The sequence below is a fragment of the Delphinapterus leucas genome, chromosome 20 (assembly GCF_059928025.1).
Source record: "Delphinapterus leucas isolate spDelLeu-1000000601 "Yukka" chromosome 20, BTC_Dleu_Yukka2, whole genome shotgun sequence".
Taxonomy (NCBI): Eukaryota; Metazoa; Chordata; class Mammalia; order Artiodactyla; family Monodontidae; genus Delphinapterus; species Delphinapterus leucas.
In genome coordinates, this window is record NC_143148.1 from 18,105,020 (window position 1) to 18,123,562 (window position 18,543).

The 18,543-nt window shown below is 44.8% G+C and overlaps 1 protein-coding gene across 1 annotated transcript in view; it reads right to left on the minus strand.

Moving 5' to 3' along the window:
- The window catches only part of WDR88 (WD repeat domain 88), a 38,542-nt gene that overhangs the window by 18,033 nt on the left and 1,966 nt on the right, over positions 1-18,543 (minus strand). Inside the window, exons 2-4 of the mRNA XM_022585823.3 lie at positions 7,077-7,187; positions 2,398-2,486; positions 1,247-1,310 (exon numbers count right to left, since the gene is read on the minus strand). Of these exons, the coding sequence (XP_022441531.1) occupies positions 1,247-1,310; positions 2,398-2,486; positions 7,077-7,187 (264 nt within the window). The remainder of the gene's footprint in view (positions 1-1,246; positions 1,311-2,397; positions 2,487-7,076; positions 7,188-18,543) is intronic.

The window sequence follows — 18,543 nt, forward strand, 5'->3', positions numbered from 1 at the left end:
CTAAAAAAATGGACTTATTTAAAAACAAAATAGGGACTTCCTTGGTGGTCCAGTACTCCCAATGCAGGGGGCCCAGGGGGCTGGGGTTCGATCCCTGGTCAGGGAACTAGATCCTACATGTGGCAACTTTGTTGCCACACGCAGCAACGAAGATCCCACACGCCGCAAATAAGACCCGGTGCAGCCAAATAAATAAATTAGAAATAAGCATTTGGGAAAATGCTCAAAGTCAGGAGTAACTGATGCTCCTATATCCGCTAGTATATAATGACACTATGTTGCCAACAGAATATACCTGCCCGTGTTCACATTTAACATGTGTATAGGAAAAGAGACACCAAGGTGTTAATTGTAATCTCTGGGAGTTGTTTTAAGGTTTCTGTGTTTGTTTTTTTGAACTTGGCTTATCTTATCTTTCGAAAAATTGTTTACAATGAGTATAAATTGATCTTCACACCAGGAAGGAAGATTTTTTTTTTTAAGGAGAGAAAAGAGGAGGAAGGGAGAGGAGAGGTGATGAGAAGCTGCTGGGGGAAGGGCGATGGGGATGGGACAGGAGACCCTGAGGAACCCCTGGAGCGGTGTCAGGGCTGCCTGGGTACCAGGCAGGAGAGAGACGGGGATATCGGGCCAGTTTGGATGGATGGATGGTGGTACCTTCTTAGATGGAGGACAGATTGGGAAGGGCCCAGAAGCCTCGTGCTTTGGCCACGTGCATGGCCTTTGTCCCAAGGCCTCAGCTCTGCCTCTTGCCCCATCAAAAGCAGACATCCCTAGGGGAGGGTCTCTTTTCCCATGCAGTTCCCTCCACCTGGAATGCCACCTCCCACCCCCACCTCCACTTCTTCCCTTCTTCCACATCCTCCCCATCCCTCAAAAGAGAGCCCTCTTCTGCCTGCTTCAGAAAGCTTCCCTTCCCTGAAGCCCACCCTCCATCATTTTGGGTCCCTGAGAAAATTTTCCTTTCCTGAAAGATTGGCTACCCTCCCTTCACACTCCATGCCCAGCTCAAGGCCACTTAAGGCCCCGTCAAGACCCTGTGCTGTGAATTCTGCTGAGCGTACCACGGCGACCTCAATGGGAAGGAAATCCAAAAAGGAGGGGATACATGTATATGTATAACTGACTCATTTTGCTGTACAGTAGAAACCAGCACAGCATTGTAAAGCAACTATACTCCCATGAAAGTTAATTTTACAAAAAGACCTTGTGCTGTGATGTCTCCACTAGGGCAAAGCATACGTACCAGCAGCTTGCCTGTTTCAAGGTCCCAAGCCCTCACTGTTTTGTCATAAGATGCTGCAATAATTCTGGAAATAAAATGACAAACATAGGGTCTTAATGACCCAGATTATTATGCCTGTGGTTTCTATGAAAAAAAAATAGGAAATTTTTACAGAAAATTTCTATAGTTTAGGACCAAGATTGCAAATAATAACTGAATCTTCCTAAAGATGTTCCATGAGCGCCCCCCCCACCGGAGAACAGAGGTTCTCAGTGAAAACAGAGAGCCCCTAACACAGAAGGCACCACAGCACCATTCTCTTCCTTAATCCCTCAGTCACACAAATATGTTCTTTTATATCTGGGGCATTAAAGGTATCATTTCTTCTGTCCTGTAATTGTCTTCTTCCAGAAGGAGCTACAACTCACAAGGATCAGTCACTTCTTTCTCTGGTCACTTGTCTATATTTTTACAGGAAAAGACTTTCCTAGCTCATCTCATTCTGAAATGCTTTCTTGTACATTTAGAAAAATAATATAAGTGTACCCTTGTCTTCTTATATTGCATGTTTCTGTGACAATCTCTGTCCTCTATGTAAGATAAACTCCCACGAAACTTAAATTCCCACACTAGTTTTCACTAGCAGACTAATTTTGTAGCTGCTCCTCAGGATAAAAGTGAATCCACTTTAAAGCAAATCCCCTTTTAAAGGCCCTTCTCACATCTGTGTGAGGGGTAAATGCAAGTGCATCCCAGAGGCTGCCTCCCAGCCCCTAGGCTGCCTCCCAGCCCCGACGCTCCCCAGGTGACAGCTTGGGCTTCCCTCTGCTTCCTGCGTCTCAGTTCCCCCTGTGAAATGAGGTCCTGGACTGAATCGCTAGTGAGCCTCGCAGCTGACCCAGTCCACAGGTGCGACTGCAGGAAATAAACTCCGTGAAGAACATTCACACTGGCTTTAGCCACAATAAAATTTGCCTTTTTAGCATTTTAAATTTTCCAAGAGTTATCACATCTACTTGATTCTCACAGCAAAAGATGGGAACCATGAGACCGATATATGGGAGTAAGGTTGGGTATTTGCTTAAGAGACAGTGAACTGACCCGGGCGTGCTGTGTGCTGGCCTACTCTTCCCTCTCACTTTCCTGACCAGAGTAAAATGAGGGCAAGTCACCTTCTGCTGTCAGCCGTGACGCTGCATTCTAAAACAGGAGCTCCGGGCCCCGGCTCAAAATTCCGAACAATAGATCCATCCACGGCATCCTCAGATCAGCGGGAGAGAGGGGGAGAGGGTCAGAGGTCACTGAGGTGTCGGCTGAAGCTATGATTGAGTTCAACATCAGCCCTGGGCTTGTCTGAGAACCTTGAGAACCTGGGAACCTTGTCCTATGACTGTCACCCAGCTCAGAGGGGCAAAAGGACTTCCCCTCCACTCCCAAAGCAGGAAGGACACCCTCGCCGGCAACCCCGGGAAAACTCCCCCTCGATCCCACAGTGGCCGGTGGAAAGAGGCGGCTCTGAGGGCAGAGCTGCAAACGGGTAATTTTCTCATTCTCTACCGGCCAAAGAGGCGCCACAAAATCTAGCAAGATCTTTCAAGAACTTTTTACAAGTTCCCACTGTTTGACCCAGCAATTCTATCCTGAGGGGGTCTCCCTTAAGGAAATAATCTGAGTTGTGGCATGCATGAAAAAGGTTTGTCACGTGTTAGAGGGGACAGACGGCAAACACACCGGCAACAGTCTGTGTCCACCTAAAGGGGGCAGTTAAAACAAATTTGAGCACTCCCAACAGTGGGGCGCAAGCAACTCTGATCACACTGAAGGGAGATAACTGCAGGATAGGATGAGAAGAGAGCAGGGTAATAACTGACAATAGGGTGGGAACAATCGGGGTACCAAAGCGAAGGGTGCGTGCTGCGGCAGAGATAAAATACTTTCAGTAAGAAATGTGTTCACAGCTTTTCAGGATAAGCAGGGGTGGAAAGTCCCCTTGAAACAAATGTTATTAGTAAGACAGCGAATTCACAGAAAGGCCTTGCACTGTTATATGAAATTACGGTGCCCGGTTGGGGGAGCTTTTGGCCTGACCAGGGCAGGCCTGGGACAATTCGTCCTGATATGCAGAGATCACTTTGCATGAAGACCCCAAGCCTGCTGGGAGGCAAAGGACCCTGTGTCAGGGGTCCCCAAGACCACCCCCAGGATTGGTGATTCTCCAGGACTCACAGGACTCTGAATATAGTCGTGCTCACGGCTAAGATTTATTACAGCCAAAGGACGCAAAGCAAAATCAGCAAAGGGAAGGGTACATGGGGTGAGGTCCAGAGGAAACCAGGCACTGCTTGCAAGAGTCTCTCTCTGTGGGTCACACGGGACATGCTTAATTCCTGCAGCAACCAGTTGTAACAACATGTGTGAGGTGCTGTCTACCAGGGAGACGCACCTGAACCTCGGGGCCCAGGTTTTTATCGGGGTCGGGTGACACAGACACTCTGCAGCATGCACCAAAATTCCAGACTCCCAGAAGGAGAGCCGGTGTACAGCCATCAACCACGTGGTTTGCACAAACCGTCTGTGAGGCCCCTTTATCACTTAGGGAAAGATTCATATGACTATAGAACACTGTTTACCAGTCAAGTTCCCAGATGCCAGCCAAGGCCAGCCTTGCCAGCGGGCCTTTCCAAGGACAGCAGTCTCAGGCCTACCGTGCGAACTCTTTTCTGCACAGACCCAGTCCCCCAACCCCTGCTCCGTGAAACTTGAAACGGTGGAGTTGTGTTTGGGTGAACCCAGCAGGCCTTAATCAAAGCCCACCGACAGGAAGAGATCCCAGAGAAGAATTCATGGGAGCAGGACACATTCAGGCTGGAGGCCTCGTGGCTTGGGAAGAAAGGGCTGGCTCTGACAGCCTGTGATCCAGCCTCCCTGGCTGGTGTGTTGCTCTAGGACAAACATTGTCCGGGAACTAAGAAAATGATCATCGTGGGGCCTGGGGCTGAGGCCCACGGCGGTCTGTGCAGGGCCCCGGGCCAGTTAAGGGCAGAACTAGAATGGACTGTGCAGGTTCAGCGTTCAATAGTGCTGCCATATGGCCAAGAGGAGGCATAGCAACCACGGACAGATAACTCTCTTGGAAAATGTGCACAGTCATGAATGATTTGGCAGGAGATATTCAATATACGGCAATACAAGCCAGATGTTGTTAGTGAATTCCAAAGACAGTGGAAATGTCTCTGTTTTGTACTGAATGTTTCTTGAAATAAACGGGCCATTGGCTAGGGGTGTGAGAAGACAAATAAAGACAGTTCCCCCTTCACCGGGCATTTGGAACCAGGAATTCTTTCTGTGGACTCAGATAATTTAAGGGGGGATGTTGGTTGGACTTTGAATGAATGGGGAGGAAGGGGTTCTAATAAGTGGTTAGAAACATAAAGGAGATGTGACAATATTTGTAGCCCAAGTTTACTGTGATTATATAAACAGTTTTTCTGTATGGTTTCAATTTCATAAATGTGTGTATACATGTGCGAACAGGAAAAAGAAAAGCTACACTCCAACATTTTCATGGTAGTTAACTCAGGGTTCATGGAATGATGTTTTATTTTCTTCTTTGTGTCTTTATGTATTTTGGTGATAAAACCATATTACCTTCATAGTATGAGAAAAACTACCAGTGATTTTTTTTTTTTACAATGATTGGAAAGAGATGTACCATATTAGAGAGAGACTGGGCACAGGACTAAGAATACGTTTTTCTCAGCTTCTTCATACATTTATGGTCTTTCTAAATTATTCACAGTGATCTGCAGGTAGGGGAAAGGGACCTTTTTAAAAGATGAAATCAGAAGTTTGGCTTTGGGTGGGTTGAGAGGAAGGACTGGGGATGGGAGAGGATGAGAGTGGAGGAGAGAAGGGAGAGGCAAGGAGACACTTGCCCAAGATACTGTGGCAGAGAAGGTGATGCGCAGGGTAATGGCTTAGTCATCTCCTGAGGGAGGGCTCGTGTCACGAGCTGCCGCTGGGGCAGGGAGAACCACAGGAGGAGCCAGGAGCAGAGAAAAAGATGGGGAAAAGAGAGCCAGGAGGGGGAAAGAGGATCATTGGAGGGGCAGCCAAGGCAGGGAGACCAGAGAACTAGTGATTCTGCAACTAGGGGTGGAGGTGTGAAGGAGGGCAGAGGGACGGAGGGGGCAGCTGGAGAAGGTGGTGGCAGGGGGTGGGGCTGTGAGCAAAGTCAGGTATTGAGGACACTTGGGCAGGCTGAAGTGACGGGGTCCTGGATGGGGCACGGAGTAGGTAGGGAGCCAGGGCACTGAAGCTGCTGTGGGAGCCAAGGACATCTTGATGGATGGTCCCTAATCTTGGGACAAAAAAAGAAAACAGGCAGATGTCCCCTTATAGAGACAGAAGCCTTCTGGCCAAAACAGACAGAAACCCCTCAGAGTCCTTCCACTGACTCAAAAGGTGAGAAGAACATGAGAAGCATCTGAAGATGACAAAGCAAAATGCACACTTGGAAAGTCACCATTCCCCCCCTCCCCCTGGTGACAACCAGCAGAGACCCCCTCACCCCCAGGCCTTCTCAGTCATCCCAGAGGGTTGGGAAAGGGCTTAGGGTTCCCAGAGGAAGCAGTGGTTTTCCCAACAAGAAGATCATGGGGCTGGGTGGGGGGATGGGGGGTGGCTAAGGGCCACAGAAGAGGAGAGAGTGGATATCTGTCGGGACCTGGTATGGGCCAGGCAGGCCCTGGGGTGGCCCCAGCCCACAGCTGATCCTGTGAGGCCTGGGGAGGTTTAGGGAAGCCTGGGAGGTCATGTAACCACCCAGGGTCAAACAGCTGGTAGGTCACTAATGCGGGGCCTGAACCGCTTGGATAGCCCCAAACGCTCCTGCCCAGTCTGCCTGGCTTGGTACCCGCCAAGACCCAGAAGATGACCCAGAAGATGCTCCTCCAAGGTGATCTGGAGGGTAAGGAGCTATTCTCCACCTAGAACCAGAACCCAGGAACCAGCCTTGACTCACTACGCCCTGTCCCCAGGAACCAGCCTTGACTCACTACGCCCTGTCCCCCTCCTGCCCCTGAAGCCAGATGAGACAGCAAAACTCAGAACTGACTGTCCTCCCCAGTGGGCCCTGCCCCAGCCACACAGTCATCTGTGGCCTGGCCCCTGATGGCCATTGCCATCTCCCAGCCCCACTCCTTCCTCACCCACTCCTGATTGACCAGCAGTGACCCCAAGCAGGCCCACTAGAGTCTGCTGGCTATGCCCAGAAGACTTTGGAAGAGTTCTTGGTGGCCACCTCTCTGTAACCTCATCTGACCATCACATCCCTGTTCCTCTGCCCCTGCTTCCTGCACCCTGTGGCACTGACCTGTGCTCAGGCCTACCTCTCCCAATCACCCTTCATGGACAGGTCCCAGGTCTGGCCACTTTTCTGTCCTCTTGTGATCCCCTAGGCCTAGCCGTAATACCATCTCTGTGGATGGAACTGAATATTCCAAATGAGAAGGAGGCCCAGAGAGATAACACAGCTCAGAGACCCCCAGTAGGTCTCAGGCACAGCCTCTAACAAAAGATGGTGAGCTCCTGGTCCAGCGGTCTCCATCCCTGCTCCCACTGTTTCTAAATTAACAGGTTGACAGCAGACACACTAACTTCATCTCTCTCTGGTGACTTGAAACTAGGGTGAGCCCTCACTTTGCTGCTTCTTCTGGCACTTTGCTCAGAAAGGTCTCTCCAAATCTTTGGGATCCTTGAATGTCTGGGAACTCAGTACCGGGGAACTCTCCACAAGAGGAGACACAAGCCTATGGGACGTTTTGTTTCCACCTAACACTGGGCCACCTACCCACAGCTTCACGGTGCAGTCATAGGAGCCACTGAGGACCTTTGTGTCATCCACACAGAAGTGACAGGAACTCACAATGTGCTGGTGTCCCCTCATAATTTTAAATGGGATCTGAAAAAAGGATAGACTGAATGAGTTCAGAAGGTTGCAGAATACCAGATCAATAGTTTAAAAATCAATAGTATTCCTATACACTTGCAATGAACAATCCAGAAAAGAAATTAAGAAGAAAATTGCATTTACAAAAGCATCAAAATAGGAATAAATTTAACCAAAAAAGTGTAATACTTATACTCTGAAAATTACAAAACATTGTTAAAATAAATTTAAAAAAAATTAAATAAATGCAAAAGCAACCCATGTTCATGGATTAGCAGACTTACTATTCTGATGAGAATACCCTCCAAAGTGATCTACAGATCCAACACCATCCCATCAAAATCCCAGCAGACTTCTTTTCTAAAACTGACAAGCTGATCCTGGTATCAGAGAGACAGCAGTGAGCGGTCCTGAAGAGAGATCTTAGTTCCCTGCCCAGGAATTGAACCTGGGCAGCTTGGATGAAAATCAGGAATCCTAGTTGCTAGACAACCAGGGGCTAGAGGCTAGAAGCAAAGTTCCCCTGGCCCTTGCCCCATTTGAAAAATGAATTTCTCAAAGGGGCAAAAATTGTAAAAACAGGTCCAAAGTTTATTATTAGAGACACAGCACAACAAGTGGGAGAGCACACAGAGAAACAGTTTGTTTATTTAAGACAGAAGCAAGGCAGAAATACACAACTGGAGAGAAAGACTGTGGGCGTCCCCCCTAATGAGGAGGAGTGCAGTAAAGAGGCGGTTAAATCATTTATATAGGGGCAGTTCTTCCACATCTTTGTTTACCTTTGGCCAGCTTTCTTAGTTCTTTTCCCACATCTGACTTGTTCTAGGACACTCCCCAACATGCATGCACATCGTTTTGTCAAGATAGATTCCAGCGCAGAGGGTTGTGGAGGCTTGGCGTCACCTGTTATGGGATGGTGGGCCCTCCTTTTTGAACCCCAAGGAGTCTTTCTGCACCTGTGCAGTCAGGGAGTTTTCCTTGACCTCAGGAGTGGTCATCTTATCTCTTTACTCCAGCAGAGCTCAGCTCCTGCCATTAACCTCGTCCTTGGAGTGTCCAGGGAAAACAAAGCTTCGATTGTAATCCACTTGACAAAAACCAGCTGTTCAGCCCAGGGGCCCATCTACCTCCTACCTCAATCCTAAAATTTATACAGAAACTCAAGGGAAGCAGAATAGCCAAAAAAAAATCTTGTAAAGGAACAAAGGTAGAGGTCTCACAATTTCCAACTTCAAAACAATTTTCAAAACATACAAAGAGACAGTAATCAAGACAGTGTAGTACTAGCATAAGGATAGACATATAGATGGATGAAATAGAACTAAGAATCCAGAACTAAGCACTCATACTTTTGGTCACCTGATTTTCAACAAGTGTGCCAAGATAATTAGAAAGGGAAAGAAAAATCTTTTCGACAAACTGTGCTGGGACAAGTGAATATCCACATGCAAAAGAATGAAGTTGGACCCTTACCTCGTACCATATACAAAAATTAACTCAAAATGGATCAAAGACCTAAATGTGAGAGCTAAAATTACAAGCCTCTTAGAAGGAAACATGGGTGTAAACCTTTGTGAATTTGCATTAGTCAGTGGTTTCTTAGATATGACAACAAAAGCACAAGCAGCAACAACAACAACAATGATAAACTGTACATTATCAAAATAAAAAACTTTTGTGCTTCAAAAGACACCATCAAGAAAGTGAAAAACAACCCATACGATGGAAGAACATTTTTGAAAATCATATACCAGGTAAGGGACTTGTATCTAGAATACGTAAAACACACTTAAAACTCAACAATAAAGAAACAAACAATCCAATTGTAAAATAGGCAAATGATTTGAATAGGCATTTCTCCAAAAAAGATATGTAAATCATCTATAAGCACTTGGAAATATGCTCAACATCTTAAGCCATTAGGGAAATGTAAATCAAAACCATATTGTGTAAAGAGAGTAAATCCTAAAAGTTCTCATCACAAGGAAAAAAAATATTATCTATTTCTTTCATGTTGTATCTATATGAGATGATGGATGTTCACTAAACCTATTATGGTAATCATTTCATGATGTATGTAAGTCAAAACATTATGTTGTACACCTTAAGCTTATGCAGTGCCGTGTGTCAATTATACCTCGATAAAACTGGGGGAAAAAAGACATTCGATTATAGCACCTAAATATAAAAAACAGAACAAACCAAACAAACAAAGAAACATATTGAGCTACCACTTCATACCTAGTTGAATGTCTGTAATCAAAAAATCAGACAATAGGGCTTCCCTGGTGGTGCAGTGGTTGAGAGTCCGCCTGCCGATGCAGGGGACATGGCTTCGTGCCCCGGTCCGGGAAGATCCCACATGCCACGGAGCGGCTGGGCCCGTGAGCTGCTGAGCCTGCATGTCCGGAGCCTGTGCTCCGCAGCGGCAGAGGCCACAACAGTGAGAGGCCCGCGTACCGCAAAAACAAAACAAAACAAAACAAAAACAAAAACAAAAAAATCAGACAATAAAAAGAGAAATCGGAACTCTCATATAGGGCTGGCGTGAATGTAAAATCGTGCAGCCACTTTGGAAAATAGTTCAGCAATTCCTCAAAATTTAAACATATGTGTTAACTTATGATTCAGCAACTTTACTCCTAGGTTTTTACCTAAGAAAAATGATACCAAATGTCCACATAAAAACTTGAACATGGGCATTCATAGAAATATTATTCATAATAATCAAAAATTGGAAACACCACACACCTATGGTCAATTAATCTTCAACAAAGGAGACAAGAATATACAATGGAGAAAACACATTCTCTTCAGCCAGTAGCGTGGGGAAGCTGGACAGCTACATGTAAAACAATGAAGTTAGACCACTCCCTCACACCATACACAAAAAATAAACTCAAAATGGCTTAAAGACTTAAATATAAGACATGACAGCATAAAACTCATAGAAGAGAACATAGGCAAAACATTCTCTGATGTAAATCATAGCAATGTTTTCTTAGGTCAGACTCCCAAGGCAAAAGAAGTAAAAGCAAAAATAACCAAATAGGACCTAATCAAACTTATAAGCTTTTATGCAGCAAAGAAAACCATAAACAAAATGAAAAGACAACCTATGGAGTAGGAGAAAATATTTGCAAACTAAGCTGTAACTGACAAGAGCTTAATTTCCAAAATATACAAACAGCTCACACGACTCAACAACAAAAACAAAACAAACAGCCCAATCAAGAAAAGGGGCAGGGGCTTCCCTGGTGGCTCAGTGGTTGAGAGTCCGCCTGCCGATGCAGGGGACACGGGTTCATGCCCTGGTCTGGGAAGATCCCACATGCCGCGGAGCGGCTGGGCCTGTGAGCCATGGCCGCTGGGTCTGTGCATCTGGAGGCTGTGCTCCGCAGCGGGAGAGGCCACAGCAGTGAGAGGCCCGCATACCACAAAAAAAAAAAAAAAAAAAGAAAAGGGGCAGAAGACCTAAACAGACATTTCTCCAAAGAAGACACACAGATGGCCAACAGGCACATGAAAAGATGCTCAACATCGCTAACTATTAGAGAAATGCAAATCAAAACTACAATGAGGTGTCACTTCATACCAGTCAGAATGGCCATCATCAAACAATCTACAAATAATAAGTGCTGGAGAGTGCGTGGAGAAAGGCGAACACTCCTCCAGTGTTGGTGGGAACGTAAATTGGTGCAGCCACTATGGAGAACAGTATGGATGTTCCTCAAAAAACTAAAAATAGAGCTGCCATATGATCCAGCCATCCCACTCCTGGGCATATATCCAGAAAAGATGAAAACTCTAACTCGAACAGATACATGCACCACAGTGTTCATAGCAGCATTATTTACAATAGCCAAGGCATGATATCAACCTAAGTGTCCAGTGACAGATGAATGAATAAAGAAGATGTGGTATAAATATACAATGGAATATTACTCAGCCATAAAAAAGAATGAAATAATGCCATTTCCAGCAACATGGATGAAGCTAGAGATTATCATACTAAGTGAAGTAAGTCAGACAGAGAAAGACAAATACCATATGGTATCACTTATATGTGGAATGTAAAAAAAAAAAAGATACAAATGAACTTATTTACAAAACAGAAACAGACTCACAGACATAGAAAACAAATTTCTGGTTACCAAAGATGAAAAGGAGGGGAGGGATAAATTAGGAGTTTGGGATTAGCAGATACACATTACTATATATAAAATAAACAGCAAGGACCTATGGTATAGCACAGGGGACTATATTCAACATCTTGTAATAAACTCTAATGGAAAAGAATCTGAAAAAGAATATATACAATATATATTCAGAATATATATACATACTGAGCTACCACTTTGCTCTACTCCAGAAACTAATACAACATTGTAAATCAACCACACCTCAATTTTTTAAAAATTGAAAAGATGAACTGGAAACAATCCAAACATGACCATCCACTGATGAATGAATAAATAAAATGAGGCATATCCACACAATAGAATATTACTAGCCAATAAAAAAGAAATGAAGGACTTCTTCCGATATGGCATGTGAGAAGCTTGGAAGTCACCGCTCCATCGTCACAACAAGGAAAAAGCAGAACAAACTGAAAAATCAACAACTCTTCTTAGATCCATAAGAGAAGTGAGGTCACAAGGCGAATGGCTGCCCGCCAAATTGGAGAGATAGGCAGGCAAATACAAAGAATTCCAAGTTACCAGAGCAGAAATCCAGGAGCAGCAACCTCCACGGGCACCAACGGCAGGATAGGGAAACCTGAACTGTCATTGACAAATGGCTGAAGGCTCAGTGTGGACAACTCTGAGAGCTGCGTTACTGGGTTCCCCACACTTCTGTGAGTGTTACCTCCAGGAACAGTCCTAATCCTCACAGTGAGAGCTGGAGAGAAGTCCCCTCGTCCTTCCAGCAGGGAAAGGGAAAAGGAACCATCCTGAAATATGCCACAGCATCCTGTTCTTCTTAAGCTCTGCCCTCAGGAGAAACTAACCAGAGCCGAACCTGCTTGGATTTTCTCGGAGACTAACTGTCCTGGGATAAGGGAAACACCCAGCCCCAGCCCCCTCTAGCCATCCTATTCCACATGAAAGCGAGGGGTGAGGGTTGCAGGCTAAACAGTACATGTGAAGTTCACAATACAGAGGCACAGGCTCACTAAAAGACCTAATCATAGGATTGTAGAACGCTTCTCCACACCCCACACCTTGCGACCACATTATTAAAAGCTTATTTATAGCAGCTCCTTTTACCTAGTACATCATGTCTGCCCATCAAAAAAAAAAATTACGAGAAATACTAAGAGGCAGATAACACAGTTTGAAGGGTCAGCACAAATATAACATCAAGACCAGACTTATATGGTACAGATGTTGGAAGCATCAGACCAGGAATTTAAAACAACTGTGATTATATGTTAAGGGCTCTAATGAATAAAGTAGACAGTTATGCAAGAACACGTGGGCAATGTTAGCAGAGAGATGAAAAGAAATGTTACAGATCAGAAACACCATAACAGAAATGAAGAACATCTTGGATGGGCTTATTATTAGACTAAACATGGCTGAGGAAAGAATCTCTGAGCTTGAGGATATCTCAATAGAAGCCTCCAAAACTGAAAAGAAAAAAGACTGGGGAAAAAAAGAAACAGAACAGAATATCCAACAACCGTGGAACAACTACAGAAGGTGTAACATATGCATAACAAGAATACCAGAAGAAGAGAGAGAGGAACAGAAAAAAATATTTGAAGCAATAATGATTGAGAATTTACCCCAAATTAATTTCAAACACTAAACCACAGATCAAGGAAGCTCCGAGAACACCAAACAGGATAAATGAAAAAATAATAATAATAATAACTACACCTACACATATCATTTTAAAGCTACAGAAAATCAAAGATAAAAAATCCTGAAAGAAGCCAGAGGAAAAAACACCTTACCTATAGAGGAGCAAGGATAAGCCTGACATCCAGCTTCTCCTCAGAAACCATGCAAGTAAGAAGAGACTGGGGACTTCCCTGGCGGCACAGTGGTTGAGAGTCTGCCTGCAAATGCAGGGGACACGGGTTCGAGCCCTGGTCTGGGAGGATCCCACATGCCGCAGAGCAACTAGGCCCGTGCGCCACAACGGCTGAGCCTGTGCGCCACAACGGCTGAGCCCGCGTGCCACAACTATTGAAGCCTGCGCACCTAAGTCCCGTGCTCCGCCACAGGAGAAGCCACCGCAATGAGAAGCCTGCGCACCGCAACGAAGAGTAGCCCCTGCTCGCTGCACGCAGCAACGGAGACCCAACACAGCCAAAAATAAATAAATAAATATTTTTTTAAAAGAATAGACTGAAATATTTTAAGTATTGAGAGAAAAAAATCACCAACCTAGAAATCTGTATCCTGCAAAATTATCCTTCAAAAGTAAAGGAGAAATAAAGACTTCCTCAGACAAACAAAAACTGAGGAAACTTGTTACCAGTAGATCTGCCTTGAGAGAAATGTTAACAGTTCTTTAGAGAGAAGGAAAATGACATAGGTCAGAAACTCAGATCTTCATAAAGAAAGGAAGAGCATCAAAAAAAGAGAAAAGTGAAGGTAAAAGAAATACTTTAATTGTTCTTATTCTTAATCGATCTAACAGATAATAGTTTGTTCAAAATAATAATAGCAACTACATATATATGTATATATGAAATAAATGACAGCAATGAAAGGATCAAGAGGGAGGAATTAGAAATATTTTGTTACTTTAAGGTACCCACACTACCCATTAAGTGGTATAGGGCTATTGAAAGTAGACTTGAATTAACTATAAATGTAAAGTATAAATGCAAACTCTTGGGCAACCACTTTAAAAAGTAAAAGAGAGGTACATCTGATATGCTAAGAAAGGAGAGAAAATGAAATCACATAAAATACTCACTTAAAACTGCAAAGGGCAGGGACTTCCCTGGAGGTCCAGCAGTTAAGACTCTGTGCTTCCAATGCAGGGGGCATGGGTTCAATCCCTGGTCAGGGAACTAAGATCATGCAAGCCGCGTGGCACGGCCAAAAAAAAAAAAAAAAAAATTCAAAAAACAAGGGCAACAAATAAAGAACAGTGACAAATATGGTAGTTATTAATCTAACTATATCAACAATTGCTTTGAATGGTCTAAATGCACCAATTAATAGACAGAGACTGTCAGAGTGGATCAAAAAACAAGACCCAACAATATGTTGTCTACAGGAAACCCACTTTAGATATAAAGACACATATAGATTAAAAGTAAATGGATGAAGAAAAATATACCATACTAACACTATCAAAAATTTCAGACAGAGCAGACTTCACAGCAAGAAAATTTATCAGGGCTAGAGGGACATTACCTAATGATAAAAAGGTCAATTCTCCAAGAAGATATGGTAATCCTTAATGTGCATGTGCAGAACACCAGAGCATCAAACTATGTGAGGCAAAAACTACTAAACTTGCAAAGAGAAATTGATGAGTCCACTATCATAGTTGGAGATTTCAGCACCTCTCTATGAGAAATGGACAGATCCAACAGGCATAAAACTAGTAAGAATACAGAGGAATTCAACAATATCAATCAACTGGATATAACAGACATTTATGGACTGCTTCATCCAGCAACAGCAGAATACATGTTCTCCTCAAACTCATATGGAATATTCACCAATATAGACCACGTTCTAGGCCATAAAACACACCTTAACAAATTTTAAAGAACAGGAATCATACAATGCCTGCTCTCAGAATACAATGGAATTAAACGAGAACTCAATAACAGAAAGATGGTTGGGATATACCAAAATACATGGAGACTAACACTTCTAAATGACACATGGGCCAAAGAAAAAAATCTCAAGAGAAGTTTTAACGTATTTTGGGACTTCCCTGGTGGCACCAGTTGTTAAGAATCCGCCTGCCAATGAAGGGGGCACAGGTTCAGGCCGTGGTCCCGGAAGATCCCACATGCCGTGGAGCAACTAAGCCCGTGTGCCACAACTACTGAGCCTGCGCTCTGCAACTACTGAAGCCCGAGCACCTAGAGCCTGGCTCTGCAACAAGAGAAGCCACGGCAATGAGAGAAGTCCATGCACCACAACGAAGATCCAATGCAGCCAAAAATAAATAAATAAAATTTTAAAAGTTTTAACATATTTTGAACTAGACAAAAATGAAAATACAACTTACCAAACTTTGTGGGATGCAGTGAAAGTAGTGCTTAAAGGGAAATTTATAGCATTGAATGCATACATGAAAAAAGAAGGAAAATCTAAAATCAGTCATATAAACTTCCACCTTAAGAAAACAGAAAAAGAAGAGCAAATTTAATCCAAAAGAAGTAGGAGAAAAAAAATACTAGGAATTGCAGCATAATTCAGTGAAATTGGAAACAGGAAATCAATAGAGAAAATCAATTAATACAAAAGCTGATTCTTTAAAAAGATCAATAAAATTGATAAGCCTCTAGCCAGGCTAAGAAAAAAAGAGAGAGAACACAAATTACTAATATCAGCACAGGGGGTAGGGAGGTGTCCAGGATGTAGGGGTACCGCAAAGAAAAAAAATGTTGCCTGCTCTTCCAGTTCAACAAAGACCAAGCCATTAGCCACTGCAGTGGCCCACAGACAGTGCACCTGAGGGGAATTCAAGACAGAGAAAAACAGGAAGCATTCTGTGCTTTGGATACACCAGCCCCTACATGGTTAAGACGCGTACTTAAGGAACATTTAAATGATGCCAGTTTTTCCATCTTCTTCCCATACACAGAAAAGCACTAAAATCATTAACTTGAGAAGGCTGTTCTTTGTGATCAGCAGTAATTTCCCAGCAAAATGTTCATATACCCTGGCTCCTCCCTTACCTCTCTGGAGCCATCCCTCAGAGCTATCCGAGAGGTTGTCTCCCATGCTACAGTCTGCAGTAAGGTCCAGGAATAAAAGTGAACTGGTAACTTTACACTGTGCATTTTTCTTTAAGTTGACAGTGCTGGGAGGAGGGATCTGAGGCTCTGCCGCCAGTATGGGGGGACAAGGTTGGGGTGAGGCGAGTAAAGTCCGAGGTGCAGGGATGAAGGGAGGCGGGGGTCTAGGGTAGGGGAGCGGTTTCGGGGTTGTGGGGAACACGGGGCTGTGGGAAGGCGGGAGTGAGACGGCCCTTCGGCTCTGGGTAGCTGGGAGAGGTGGGACAGGAACTGGGCCGCCAGCAGACGAGAGGCGAGGCGCCAGGTCGGAGCTGGGCCGCCAGGGGGCGCAGGCAAACTGAGCCAGGCGGCGGGCGTGGGGCGGGCCAGGGGGCGGGGCCTGGACTGCAGGCTGCCCGCAGCCCAGGCCGATTGCGGGGCCCAGGACGAGACCCGTGGTCTGCTTCAGGCTCCACCACCAAAAGCCTGCGCCTTGGGGTCGAGACAGCCGACCCTCAGTTCCCTGCTCTGCAGCTGTCTCTGCCTCGAGGCAAAGCTCTCGGGGCTTCGTTCCTTTTCTCATCACAAAAACAGAACTTTGGTATGGGAAAACAGCAAGAGCGGGGAAATCCCTCCACCCCCTTCCGGACCTTTCTGGGCAGAGTACTTTTGGAGTGCATTATGGAGAGGGAGCCCCAGGAGCCACGCAGAGAAGTTCCACACTCTTGTACTCTAAGTACATTGTCCGAGGCCCTAACAAAACTAGCATATAGAAGACAGTCCGATGTTTGTAAAAGCAAAAAATGTGAGCTCTTTTTTAGGTATATGTAGCGTCCCACAAATATGTTCTACAAATCTGCCTGCGCCTCCCTGGCCGGGCCTTGATCGCGGTGCCGCGGTGCAGCAGGAACCGGGGAGCAAAGACCCCAGACCAGGAGTGCGCTTGGCGGGCTCCTGCTCCCAGGGGCCAGGGTGGGAGATGGGGCAGCCACTGCACAGGCGGCACGCGATGCCAGGTTAGGGCCAGAGCCAGGTGAGCGCTGCTTTAGACCGAGGGCAGGGAGAGACATCCGCCCCCTCTGGGGGAGGGGGACAAAACGAGGACACCGGAGGCCGGACAGACGGGCTTGAACGTCAGCAAGTCAGATGGAAGAGGAGAGAGATGAGGTAGAGCCGAAATGGCTTGGAAGGTCATGGTCTGATCTCCTGACTGCCTCTTAAATGTGCCAGGGAGCCAAGGAGAGGTTTTGAGCCAATTATTTTTAAAATTTGTGACACATCCATGTGTGAATGTGCCTTGTTTAAAGGCCAAGAATGAAGAATTATCACTGAGAATGTTTTTTAGCAAACCATCTCAGATTGTTGGATGAAATCATCTGGAACATTATTATTCTTGCATTGTGCACCTTCACTTCAAAAGATAATTTGTTAACATTTTCACTGAGCTAAACAACTGCATTAACCTTGCTGTATAAACACTTCCAAGGTGTACTGTTTTCAGTCACTGCTCCCCTCTGTTTATTCTAAACTGTTTTTTCTTACTCCAGTTCTTAATTCTGACTTTTTTGTTGTTTGCCACAGTATTCCCTTGAGTAACTTTTTCCTCAAAGAGAGGCATCCTTTCTGAGTTTTTGCAGCTCTGAAGAAAATGTCCTTTTGTTGGCTTTGTCAGGGACCAGCAGTTTGGCCAGGCAGAGAATACTTTAGGTATACTTTTCTCTATATACTGGACCTGTCGAATGGCTGCCTCGGCCAGTCCACCACAGAAAAGAATACTTTTATCCCAGAGCTTTATATAACTTCTCAACTTCTGTTAACCTAATGGATCATAAAAACCCCAGGCCAAAAAAAATCTTAAGCCACCTGAATGTGCATGCACCCAAGACTGGTTAAATCCATCAGGGGGCAGCCAGCCAATGGAATACTCGCCACAAAAAAAGAACAAGGAAGCTGTTTCCTTACTAATATGGAGAGACCTCGAGACTTCCCTGCTGGTCCAGTGGGTAAGACTCCGCGCTCCCAACGTAGGGGGCCTGGGTTCAAGTTCAATCCCTGGTCGGGGGAACTAGATCCCGCATGCCTACCACAACTAAGATCCTGCATTGCCGCAACTAAAACCCCGTGCAGCCAAAATAAATATATATATTTTTTAAATATGGAAAGATCTCTAAAATAAATTTTAAAAAAGTTTAAAAACTGGTGCAGAAGAGGTCTAAGGTATGCTTCCATTTATGTAAGAAAAAACGGAGGGGTCACAATATACATGTATGTGCTGGTATGTGCATAAAATCTCTGTAAGGATGCAGAGGAAACTAGAAACATTTGTTGCCTCCATAGAGGGAAAGAGCGTAGTTGCGGGAGGGGGTGCTAGGGAGACTCTTTTTAAAAATTTATTTTATTGAAGTATAGTTGATTTACAGTGTTAGTTTCTGGTGTACA